We start from the raw sequence: 13,475 nt of genomic DNA, 5'->3' as shown, positions 1-13,475 counted from the left end.
CCCCCCCACCCCACCCCCCGGAGATTGTTTCCATCATGCCCCTGCCCTCTACTGTTCAGAAGATGTTTTACCAAAAAAAAAAAAATCAATCCAAGATCAGTACAAGTGCAGTTTGTACACAAGGCAAAAGTCCCAAAACAACTTTTGGGCTATCCCAAAATTTTAATATATTTTATGAAATATTTAGAAAACCCCCAGTTAGTCCTAAGGATTTGTGTAGTCCCAATAAATACTCAAGGAGCTGACTGAGGAGATAGCTGAGCCATTAGAGATTATCTTGAAAAGTCATGGAAGATGGGAGAGATTCCAGAATACTGGAAAAGGGTAAATATAGTGCCAGTCTATAAAAAGGGAAATAAGGACAACCCGGGGAATTACAGACCAGTTAGCTTAACTTCAGTACCCGGAAAGATAATGGATCAAATAATCAATTTGCAAACACCTAGAAGATAGTAAGGTGATAAGTAACAATCAGCATGGATTTGTCAAGAACAAATTGTGTCAAACTAACCTGATAGCTTTCTCTGACATGGTAACAAGCCTTGTGGATAGGGGGAAGCGGTAGACATGGTATATCTTGACTTTAGTAAACCTCTTGATACTGTCTCATATGACCTTCTCATAAACAAACTAGGGAAATGCAACCTAGATGAAACTACGATAAGGTGGGTGCATAACTGGTTGGAAAACTTCCCAGAGAGTAGTTATCAGTGATTCACAGTCATGCTGGACTGGCGTAACGAGTGGGGTCCCGCAGGGATCAGTTCTGTTCAATATCTTCATCATTGATTTAGATGAAGGCATAGAGTATACACTTACAAAGTTTGTGGATGATACAGGGCCGGCTCCAGGAGTTTTGCCACCCCAAGCAGCCCCCCTCCCCCCAAAAAAAGCCGCGATTGTGATCTGCGGCAATTCAGCAGGAAGTTCTTTGCTTCGAGCGGGAGTGAGGGACCCTCCACCAAATTGCCGCCCCGCTCCGGAGTGGCCGCCCCAAGCACCTGCTTGCTTAGCTGGTGTCTGGAGCTGGCCCTGGGATGATACCAAGATGGGAGGGGTTGCAAGTGCTTTGGAAGATAGGATTATAATTCAGAATGATCTGGACAAACTGGAGAAATTGCCTGAAGTAAATAGGATGAAATTCAATAAGGTCAAATGCAGAGTACTCCACTTAAGAAGGAAACATGACTTATGAGGGAAGATTGAAAAAATTGGGTTTCTTTAGTCTGGAAAAGAGAAGACTGAGAGGGGACATACAGTTTTTAAGTAAATAAAAGCTTGTTACAAGGAGGAGGGAGAGAGATTGTTCTTGACCTCTGAGGATAGGACAAGAAGCAATGGGCTTAAATTGCAGCAAGGAAGGGTTAGGTTGGACATCAGGAAAACCTTTCTGTCAGGGTGGTTAAGCACTGAAATAAATTGCCTAGGGAGGTTGTGGAATCTCCATCATTGGAGATTTTTAAGAGCAGGTTAGACAAACACCTGTCGGGGATGGTCTAGATCAGTGGTTTTCAAACTGCGGGTTGTAACCCAGTACTAGGTTGTGGAATGTAAGGCACTGGGATGTGGAGGCTCTGGTCAGCCCCACCGACTAGGCTGTTAAAAGTCCGGTCAGCAGTGCTGCCTGGTTAAGGCAGGCTAGTGGTTACCTGTTCTGACACCGTGCTGCACCCCGGAAGCAGCCAGCAGCACGTCCAGTGCCAGGGGGAGGGGGTGGGGGTGGGGAGCACTGGGCTCCACACTCTGCCCCGGCCCTGAGCTCTGGAGCTTGTGCGCCTCCGCCTCGGAGCCAGACCTGCTGCTGGCCGTTTCCGGAGCACAGTGCGGTCCGCGGTGCCAGGACAGTCAGGAAGCCTGCCTTAGCACCCTCGCTGTGCCGCTGACTGGGAGCCACCTGAGGTAAGCCCGCACACCAACCCCCTCCCACACCCTGAACCCCTCCTTCCCGGCCTCACCCCTGCACCTGAAACCTGTGCCCCAGCCCTGAGCCCCTCTCACACCCCAAATCCCTCATTCATGGCTCCGTTGGGTCGCGGGCATCAACAGTTTTCTTCAACAGGGTCGCCAGAAAAAAAAGTTTGAAAACCACCGGTCTAGATAATAGTCCTGCCATGAGTGCAGGGGACTGGACTAGATGACCTCTCGAGGTCCCTTCCAGTCCTATGATTCCATGAATCATTGTGGTATCTGAGTGCCTAGGAAGAGAGGGAAACTTTTAGGCTTCCAAAATAAACAGGGTTCTTTAATGTTATCTTAACCATGATTCTGCTGGGCCAATTGCCAACAAACCCAAAGTGATAATTTCTGTGATCACCAGCACATGCTTACATATTGGGTGGTTCTTCACAATGCTTAAAAACTGAACAAGTAGGCCTAATAGTATGTCAAGAAACCTTTATAGTTCATTTTTAGCAGTCTCTCCATTAAACGAATATTGCTATAATTAAAGTCAAGCAAATCCTCAAATATTTCATGTAAATGAAGTATCCACTATGGGAAAGCTTGTAAAGTTACAATATGTTCTTTAGAGATTTCTGTGTCTGCTCTAAGATTTTAGCCTTGGAGTCATGAATACTTAAAAAGCTGAATAAATACAAAAAGGGAAGTAAGATGTACAAAGAGGACAATAAAAAAATACTTTGTTTTATAAAACTCTTACATTTAGTAGTGGAGCATAATTTGTGCAGAACTCCTTGCTGGCAGAAAGGAAAAGAGAGATCCTGATGTAGTATTGCCTTTGTGACAGTAGGATGCTGCTAGTTAATATGCTTCTCTCACTGTATAGCTGCTGTAGCATGCTGAAAGATTTCTATTGTTTTATGAATAAGTCATGCAGGCTGGAGCAGATGGCATAAGGAGTGACGAGACAGTTACCAGGGGAGCTTGGCGAGAAGTTCAAGGACACCCAGGGAATCTTTAAACATTTAGAGAAGCAGGTATAATTGGAGAGTGGAGGGGAAACCCCTGAAAGAATTGAACAGTGAAACCTGCTGGGGGGTGGGGGGGAACCTTTTAAATGACTAGAGAGCCTTGAAAAAGGAAATAGAGCAGTGTAGGGAATATGTGCAGGTTTGGAGAGCTTACAGTGGACTAGAGTTTCCGGAGAGAAAGCTGAAGCTGCTCACAACTAAAATATAACCAGGTTGACTTTAGTAATGTGTGTTTGTATCTTTTTCTACAGTTGCTTTAGGTCGTAATCAGCCCCTGAAAAAAGAGAAACCAAAATGGAAAAGCGATTACCCAATGACAGATGGACAGCTGCGCAGTAAAAGAGATGAGTTTTGGGACACAGCACCAGCTTTTGAAGGCCGCAAGGAGATTTGGGATGCCCTCAAGGCTGCTGCACATGCGTTTGAGAGCAATGATCATGAACTGGCACAAGCAATCATTGATGGTGCAAACATAACGCTACCACATGGTAGGTTTGTCTGAGATGGACACAACCTCAGCAAGAATAGTAACAGGGTAAATGGGAATGGAAGGCTTGTGAGTATAGTTTACCATCTGGGAATAAATTTATGAGATGCACAATATCCTAGAAGTCCTCGTTTGTTGATATGACTGTCATTATCAAGTGATCTTTTTCTCTGTTTACCATATTGATGCTGGAAGAAACCAGAATTTTGCTGGTATGCAAAAGGGTGCTGACAACATATAGATTTTTCTAGTTAGCTGAGTCTCAGTTGTATGCTGTTTAAAATGTGTATTAACACCTGCACTAAGGGCATGACATACAAAGGCACGCTCTGTTTCAAGAGGTTACTTCAGAATATCCACATGTGATTTCCAGTACAGCTTTATTGTACTTTTAAAAGCCACCTCTTCTGGCAATCATATTTGTCTTCTGGTCTATAGGATAACTGTATACGACAGATTTCATGATGTTTTAATTGATTCTTCACTGGGGAAAAAGAACATCTAAAACACCTAGTAGTGTTTGCAAACTGCTTTGAAATCTCGGATTTGCCTATTTCATGTGTTTTCACTTCTACTCAATCTGTAGTTTGACTTTTGATCTCCTTCTTGTGAAGTTCTCTTCTTTCCTTACATACAGCGTTCAGCATAAGAAATAAACTGCTTTTCATGTTCTTTTTTTTTTAAAGTTTAGTAGGATTTTGTTCCATTCTAGTTTTTTCTAAGGATTGTTGGTAGTAGAGGTAGAGTTTGAATACCCACTTTCAGGAAATCAGAGCTGTAGTTTATTTAAAGTATCTGATGATTGAGGATTCAGGAAATATGGGGAATAGGCCCAAACTGGAGCACAGGCTTCAAAGCTTGCATGCCCTGGTTAGGCTGTACTTTTAGTCTCCCATGCTTAAAGTGGAATGATGAATTTTGATGGGCAGTGTACATATTCTGGCCTTGTTTTGCCTGAAGTGTTAATTCACAATGCTGCCCAAGGGGACAGAAGTGAAAAATGGCTACCTGGGATGATGCTTTTGGGAGTGATCATGTTTACACCTAGTTGACTTCTTGAATCTCTTTTGTTTTAGGCTTCAAGGCCTCTAGTGAAACTGAACTGCTCTCATGTTGTCGTTTGGAGTTTTTTAGCCTTTTGTTGTTTGGGACTTCTAGGAGTGTCTCTTGCTGTAGCCTGTTGTATACACTGCAGCTAATAACACTTCAAGAAGGTGTTACTATTTGCATTGTGTCAGTGTGTTCACTTTCTCTCACTCACTGTCAGCAGTTGGATTCTTTCAAGGTTGTTGAGAGATGAAATTTTTTTTTACTAGAAGGTGACGTGCTCCCCAGTGTTCTGACTGTCCCTTTAACACATCCTCTTGAAAACAAACAAATAGAAGGGTTTTCTCTGTAAGCACAACCTCTTGCTTTGACTGAAATCCCATGTGAATTAATATAGCTGTCCTTAATTCAAAGTACCTGTGGCTAGAAGAATCCCCAGGCAATCATTTTCAGAATCTTCCAGTGCTATACAGGACAAAGGAGACTCCAAGTTCTCCTGTTGATTAGACAGCAACAAAAACAGTTTGATCCCCCAAACAGGTATTCCAAGCCAAACAAATCTGAGACAGGTAAAATACTCCCATGTCTTGCCTGGTACAATGGTCCTCATGTAGTCTGCCAGTGCCCTCTCTGCAGAGCATGTTGTTGCAGCAAAAGTAATTTTAACCCTAAACAGACCTTTAGTAGTTCCACTAGGCAGGCTTCAACTGAGTCCAAGTGGTTTTGGTTCCCAACTGTCCACAGTTTTCATACGCAACAGGAGCAGTGTTGTGAATAAGTGATTTGTGTGGATGGTGGGAAGGAGTCAGAACTACCTAATGTGGTAGTGATTGATATCTCAAAAGGCCTCTCTAGACTTTTGCTTTTCATTCTGTGTTCCTTTGTCATAAGCAAGGTCCTGTGAACTCCGCACCAATGTGATCCTAAATTCTGCCGCAAGGCTTCCTTGATTTTGCATGTCAGTGCAGAATAGTTTCAGTTAAATTCAAACATTGATTTAAATCGTGAAATGATATATTATTGAACTATATCATGTATTCTTTTGCTATCAAATAGAATTATTTTACAGTGACCCTTAAATTTTAATGTTACTGGATTTTTGTATTTGCAACATATAAACTACATTATAGACGTTATAACAGAGGAAGATGGATATCTTGGCAACAAAAGAGGGGACATTTGGGGCTTTTGTCACTGAGGGGATTGTGGATTCACTGGAAACTTCTGCCAGAATGATCAGTTGAAATAATTAACAGTTGAAATGTCAGCATCTGCTGAGATGAATGGGACCAGTTAACATCTCAGAAGCTGTTTGAGTGTTTGCAGACTTTGGAATACAACAATGCATTGGTTTTCACTTAGTTTCTATTTTGAAGGTTTTTCTTTGCAACCGAAAGGATGAGTAGGTTTACTGGTATCTAAATTTATTTAATTTTTATAATAAAATTGTCCCATAGATTGCCTCTCACTATGTGTTCTTATCATTTTAATCTCTGTTCTCTATTACCTTCATTCTCCTTCCCTTGCATTTATGATACTCACTTAAGTCTTTTTTTTTTTTTTTATTGGATTTCAGGCTCTGTAGGATAGGGACTGTCTCTTAGGCTATGTCTACACTGGCAATTAAACTACCCCATCCCAACCCCGAAAGACAAAAGTTTTGCTGTGACAAGCAGAAGTGTGAACAGCTCATTGTCAGCAAGAATGCTCTCCTGCCAACAACAGAAACACCACTCCGTGGTGGTGGAAGTTTTGGGTTGGCAGGAGAGCCAACAAACAGCAGCTACACTGCACAACTTCTAGCAACACAGCTATAGCCACACAGCCATGTCACTAAAAGCTGTGTAGTGTAGACATAGCCTAAATGTGTGTGTGGAGCCTAACACAATGCGGCTCTGATCCTGATTGAAGCTTCTGAGTGCTACCATAATACAAATCATTGATCAAAATATAATTGTTTTAGAAAATGAAAGCTTGAATCCCGGAGCACATTTCTGCAGTGAGAGGTGGATTCTGTGTCAAATTCAATGACTGGATTATACAGAACACTGATTATGAGATATTTTGACAGCATTAGATCAGGCATTCAGTTTAAATTTTGCACAAGGGTACAGATGAATTGTCACGTTCAGATGAAATATTAAACTTGTGACAGCAAGCCACTCAGAGACTGTCTGACTTGTTAGATCTTTGCCATCCTAAAGATAGGATGGAAGACCAGTAAGTGTGGGAAAGGATTCTGATGGTTTAGCACAGTGGTTTTCAAACCTTTTTCCTGGGGACCCAGTGGAAGAAAATTGTTAATGCCAACGGAGCTGGAGATGAGGGGTCTGGGTGGGGCTCAGGGATGGGGCCGAGGGCTGGAGTGTGGGGGTGAGGGCTGCTGGCTGGGGCCAGGAATAAGGGGTTCAGGATGTGGGAGGGGCAGGAAGTTGGGATGCAGGAGGAGGTCAGGGCTCTGGGCAGGGGGTGCAGGTTCTCGGGTGGGGCTGGGAATGGGGGGTTTGGGATGCAGGAAGGGGTTCTGGGTTTGGGAGGGGCTCAGGGCTGGGCAGGGGATTGGGGCACTGGGTTGGGGCACAGACTTACCTCCAGCAGCTCCTGGTCAGCAGCGCAGCTGGGGTGGAGAGGCAGGCATCCCGCCGGTCCTGGCACCGCAGACTGCATTGCACCCCGGAAGCAGCCAGCAGCAGGTCCAGCTCCTAGACAGAGGTGTGCAAGCAGCTTCACATGACTCTCTCCCACAGGCACTGACACACACATATACGTGTCCCCGTTCCCATTGGCCGGTGCTCGGGAAAGGGGCAGCGCAAAGAGGGCCCCCCTCCGCCCACCCAGGAGCCGGACTTGCTGCTGCCCGTTTCCGGGGCGCAGCGTGGTGTCAGAACAGGTAGGCACTAGCCTGCCTTAGCTGGGCAGCACCACCAACGGGACTTCTAATGTCCTGGTCGGTGATGCTGACCAGAGCAACCCAGTAGTGGGTTGCGACCCAAACTTTGAAAAATGCTGGTTTAGCAGGTTGCTGGGAGGGGTAGGGCTTGTGCGTGGATATCCAGATGTGTATGTGCTTGTTTGTATATGTGTCTGTGCACATTCTTTATGGAAACCCACGTGTTCAATATGCAATTTTGACTTGTTGATCAAATGGAAAAGAAATAATTTTCTTTTCAGAATTCTCTTTCAAAGCATCTGTACCTACGTCATTGAGGGAATTCAGAGTTGGAAGGTTTAAATCCCAACTGTTTAACTGAGTGCCAAAAAAAAGATGAAAAACCTGAAAATCTTTGGGTAATTAAGATGGCACTACTTTGAACATTCTTAGGAATTTAGGAGGAATATTATAAACCATAGAAAATTCTCCCTTCAGTGTTACCTGTAGCAGCCTAGTGCCTTGCACACAGATGGTTGGAGGGTGTACACACATTTATATATACATATACGCATTGTTTAATGCTGGCATTCAGTGGGTAATACCTTTGGGATACTGCCTGCCATAGGGAGACTGAAGCCTGTTTTCTGAGACCCATACTGGAAGTATTGTACACAGAACACTTCTGAAATGTAGGAATTAAAATTGCATCACATGCCCACTGTTGCCCAAAATAATGCCTAATTTTCATGCTAACTTTCAGTTCCAAGTAGCCTGTAGTTACAGAATGTTTAGAATCCTTGTCAGGTTTTCAAGGTGAGATGTTTTTGATCTTTGTACAGAGAGACTAGTCAATATTAGCCAGTCAAGTAAGCTGTTTTTTTTTTTTCCTGTTGTCTTCTGGTATGCCAAGTGTCTTCCCGTGTGGTGTTTCAGTCTGTACATTGGACAGCTGGGAGGCTTGCTAGATCGAATGACCTTTACATTGCAAAGCAAGATACTTACTTTAGAAATTAATATCTCTGCCAATTGCCAAAGAACCTGAGTGTCTGACATCGATAAATTATTAAAAGACAGGCTTTCTGTTTATAGGCTCACTGTAACCTAACTGTTGTTCACAAACTTAGCTGGACTTTGGAGGGAGGAGAATCACATTTTAATCTTACCCTATTCCAAACAACATTAAAAAAGTGTGCATTACTTACAAGAAATCAACTACAAAACCTCCAAAATTAGTCTGAAAATGCACAATTATGGAATTCAGCCACTCCGCTTCTGCCATGTAATCTGTCATCACTCTTGCCTGATATGATTTACACCACCCAGCCATCTTTAACTTTGCTTTCTTTGTTTGTTTTTAAATGGATCCCCTGTCTCCATATCTTTTTTTTTTTTTTTGCCCTCTGGTTCTGTTCAATGCTTGGCCAGTCTACTACCTTGCAACGCCATTCTGAGACCAGGGAGCATGGCTCCACGCCCCTCTCATGGTTCCTCAAGACTCCACCTCCCTTTGCACTTTCTCTGCCTCTTGACCTCACATATGCTGTCACCATCTCCAGCCAGCAGCTTCTGCAGACAACCTTGGATTCAGTAATCATCAACTTATAAAGTTTGTGTTTATATTTTAGACAGTGTCTGAGTACATTTAAAGAATTCTTTAATCTTGGTAATTTCCCCACACACATGTCTTGCCCCAAAAAACCAAAATATTAAAAGATACTGCTCAGGAATGCCAACATGACAAACTGGAGCTTAGTCTATACCGTTCTGGATTTATAATTCAGAAAAATAGAACAACATTAACATTTTGTAACGCTTTAAAGTAGTATGGCCTTAATATTATATTAACATGGCTATTTGAATTTAATGAACAGCACTTTTTACATACAGCTTAGCAATCAAAAAGAAAATGCAAAAAAAAATAAAGGCTGTGTTAAATTTGTTTGTTAAAATGTTGCAATGTTACTTTAACCGTTTTCAGCACACTTAGTGAGTGAGTGTGTGTGTGTGTATATATATATAATTATTAAAAATTAAATGAAATCCGTCTCAGTTAACTGGAGTACTTAAACTTTGTGGCTAGGTGTTTTCTGTAGTGTGGGAATTTTTTTTGTATGTTTCTGGTATACTGCACATGTTTTTATCTTTCATCAAACAGCCCTAAAAGGGCTTCATTGCTAAGTCCAATAGCTTTCTGTTTAGGAACAGATGTGTCTTAAGACAGTGGGTTGTCATCCAGAGGTATGCAGAAGTCTTCCATGGGGTACATCAACTTATCTAGATATTTGCCTAGCTTTACAAAAGGCTATGTAAAAAGCACTAGCGAAGTCAGTACAAATTGACTAAGATTTCATACCGACAATGACTTGTTTATATTGCTCTGTATATTATACACGGAAATGTAAGTACAATATTTATATTCCAATTGATTTATTTTATAATTATATGGTAAAAATGAGATAGTAGGCAGTTTTTCACTAATAGTGCACTGTGACACTTTTGTATTTTTGTCTGATTTTGTAAGCAAGTAGTTTTTAAGTGAAGTGACATTTGGGGTACCGAAGACAAATCAGACTTCTGAAAGGGATTCAGTAGTCTGGAAAGGTTGAGAGCCACTACTACCAACCAATTAGTAACACGATTTTTCAATAAGCAGTCTTGCAATATTTTTGTACATAAGCATAACTGTCACATGTACTGTAGGTAACAGTTACATTCGCTAAAAATGGGGATGGTAATGCTAAATATATTGATGGACCTTTAAAAAGATCTAGTTAAGTAAGCCAGCTAAATCTAGTAGACATTTGTAAAGGATTTTCCTTCCCTTCCACTAGAAAACATGACACAGATAATCTGGGTGAACATATAAACAGAAAAGTGAAATACAAAATCAGATGCTTGAAAGAAATGAAACTTTGTCTATGCACATTTAGAAAAAATTCTAAACACAACTAAGGAGCCTGCTCCTGATTTAGGCATAATTCCCACTATGTAGTGTTTTCTGCCTTTGGGTCTGGTTCACTATAGTAAAGAGTAGCTTTCCATGTAGATGTCTAAGTGCTGTATCCCTCTACTGATTTTCCATTATGCATTTTGCTTTAGTCAATGTGCTTCTCTTTGAAAAAGACATTTTAGTACCTTATATAACTTGAAGATGTTTACATGCTTTTTCAGTACTATATTGCTTCTCAGCCTAATAGTTCCATTACAGAATGTACTGAATTCCAATAATACTGAGACCATTGACTCATACGTTTCATATAGATGCAGATTGACTGATGGTTTTTAGAGTACTTGAAAAGGGCTACATAAGTGCTTGTTAATGTATATTGGATACTTCACAGGCAATGTTGTAGTCTACCCTATTGACAACTCCATTGAGGTGGAGTGGCTGAACGGCAACAAATACAGTTCTTTGACTTGGAACAGCACAGTGCAAATGGAAAAGATATTTATATAATAAGGGAGAGAATGACAGGTAAAATAGAACAGCTGACCAAACAGTATACATCTCCATAGGTGAAAAGACAGCCCTTAGGCTATGTCTACACTACAGTCAAAGGCCCCTCGCTGGCCCGTGCTAGCTGACCACAGCTTAAGTTAAAGGGCTGTTGAATTGTATAGCTGTTCAGGCTCAGGTTGGAGCCCTGGCTCTAGGACCCTGAAAGGTGGGATGGTCCCAGAGCTCAGACTGCAGCCTGAGCCTCATCTACCTCGCAATTAACTAGTCCATTAGCCTGGGTCAGCTGGCATGGACCAGCAAGGGCTGACTAATTGCAGTGTAGGCATACTCTTAAAGAGTGCGCGTTCAGTGGTATTTGAGTGTTGATTTTAATGGAAAATAAAATGAGATGCTCAACTGTTTTTCTCATTGGGAATTATGATGGACCTCCTGCCAGAGCTGTTCTGTCCAATACTATTTTGTTAGCAGTTAATGGGAAAAAGAGTAGTTCATAGTTCAAATCCCTGTTGCAGCTCTTACTTATGACTGCTTCACGTTCTGCAGTTGGATCCAGAGTAGATCACAGGGAGAGGAAATGCAGCTTTCTCCACGCCAGTTAAGATTTTATAGACCTCTATCATATCCTCCCTTAGTTGTCTCTTTTTCCAAGCTGGAAAGTCCCAGTCTTTTTAATCTTTCCTCATACAGAAGCTGTTCCATACCCCTAATCATTTTAGTTGCCCTTCTCTCTACCTTTTCTAATTCCAGTATGTCTTTTTTTGAGATGGGGAGACAAGATCTGCACACAATATCATGATGTCGGCCTACCATGGATTTATATAGAGGCAATATGAGATTTTCTGTCTTGTTCTCTGTTCCTAACATTCTGTTAGCTATTTTGATTGCCAATGCACATTGAGCAAATGTTTTCAGAGAACTATCTGACTTCAAGATCTTTCTTGAGTGGTAATAGCTAATTAAGATCCCATTATTTTGTATGCATAGTTGGGATTATGTTTTCCAATGTTAATTACTTTGCATTTATCAACACTGAATTTCATCTACCATTTTGTGGCCCAGTCACCCAGTTCTGTGAGATCCCTTTGTAATTCTTTGCAGTCTGCTTTGGACTTAATTATCTTGAGTAATTTTGTATCATCTGCAAATTTTGCCACCTCACTGTTTACCCCTTTTTCCAGATAACTTACGAATATGTTGAATAGGACTGGTCCCAGTACACACTCCTGGGGGATACCACTATTTACCTATCTCCTTTCTGAAAAGTGACTATTTATTCCTACCCTTGGTTTCCTGTCTTTTACCCAGTTACTGATTCATGAGAGAACTTTCCCTCTTATCCCGTGACTGTTTATTATACTTAAAAGACTTTGGTGAGGTACCTTGTCAAAGGCTTTCTGATAATCTAAGCACTATATCCACTGGATCAACTTTTTGTTAGGAAAATGACTAAAGTACAAATACAAAACAAGATTAAAATCTGATTTAAATCGAGCTTTTGTGCTTGCTGATTTAAATCTTGATTAAAATCAGTGTTTAAATAGGGATGTAAAATATTAAACAGTTAACCAGTAAGCATTAGTCTTACCGGTTAACCCATTCTAACCGTTAACCCCCAGCCGGAGCGGCGGGAGCAACCCCACTGGGCCACCGCAGGCTGGCCCCAGCCCCTCTCCCTTTAATTGGTTAACCAATTAACCATTTAAACTATTAAAATTATATTGTTTAACTTTTAAAATGATATTTACATCCCTGGTTTTAAATCAATCCACTTTAAGAAATACTAGATGATATTGTCTTAAAGGAACACTGTCAACTTAAAAATTACTTTTGGAGAAAAGTTTCCCTATTATTATTATAAGTAAGGAGGAGGAGAGTAAAACTGAGAGTAAATGAAAATGTGTTTTTTTCTATTTCAGCTTGTTTAGTGTGTGCATTTAACACACTTTGTTCTTTTTCTATCTGCCATGTATAGTCAATTCCTCTTTTCCCTATTTTTTGTGCATCTTTCACACAGCAACAGTGGAATGAAGGATGCTTGGATTAGGACAGAAATGAAATTACTCCAGGGGAAATGTGATACCTAAAACTACTTTAACTCCTTTTTTTTTTTTTTTAATGGACTAAGATTCAAGATGGCAGTGTCCCTCTGAGGTACTACATATAAGTTGGAACCAAACGCACACAAGTATCTGTGAAAGACAAACCTGTTAGTGAACATCAGACTATCTGGGAGTACCTGAAGCACTGTGCATGTATTTCCTTAAATTATTGCAGGATTCTGAATTTTTAGATTCAATTTGTAGGTTGCTTGTTTTCCCATTATGAAATAGCTCAACTCCATAGAATACGTGCCATTTAATATCTAGTTTATTTTATAGCCAACTTTTGTAAATTTTGCTATTGCTTCTGGTACTTTAAGCACTCCACCTTTTGTTTGCATTACTGCAACACTCGAACACACTAAGGCAAAAAAGATCATTTCTCTGATCCTCATACAGCCAAGGAACAGAGCAGCATTGGACAGACTAAACAGTATGTCCTTTCATTAATATAGCTGTTGGTGTACCCATGCAGCCTTGACCTAGTTGATAGAAAATAGTGTGGAAAGAGCCCTCCCCTGCACTATGAAACTACCAGAAGCCACATGTGACTTCCTTTAAGTGGATTACAATAGTTTGT

The 13,475-nt window shown here is 41.2% G+C and overlaps 1 protein-coding gene across 1 annotated transcript in view; it reads left to right on the top strand.

The window, feature by feature from the left end:
• UBTD2 (ubiquitin domain containing 2) overlaps positions 1–13,475 on the top strand; it is a 96,948-nt gene that overhangs the window by 45,443 nt on the left and 38,030 nt on the right. The window contains exon 2 of the mRNA XM_039485711.1: positions 3,182–3,418. Within this exon, the coding sequence (XP_039341645.1) occupies positions 3,182–3,418 (237 nt within the window). The remainder of the gene's footprint in view (positions 1–3,181; positions 3,419–13,475) is intronic.

This window comes from Mauremys reevesii, linkage group 8, assembly GCF_016161935.1.
Source record: "Mauremys reevesii isolate NIE-2019 linkage group 8, ASM1616193v1, whole genome shotgun sequence".
In the NCBI taxonomy this organism is placed as follows: domain Eukaryota; kingdom Metazoa; phylum Chordata; order Testudines; family Geoemydidae; genus Mauremys; species Mauremys reevesii.
Note: the sequence above shows the minus strand (reverse complement) of the source record. Positions and strands in the feature narration are given on the sequence as shown.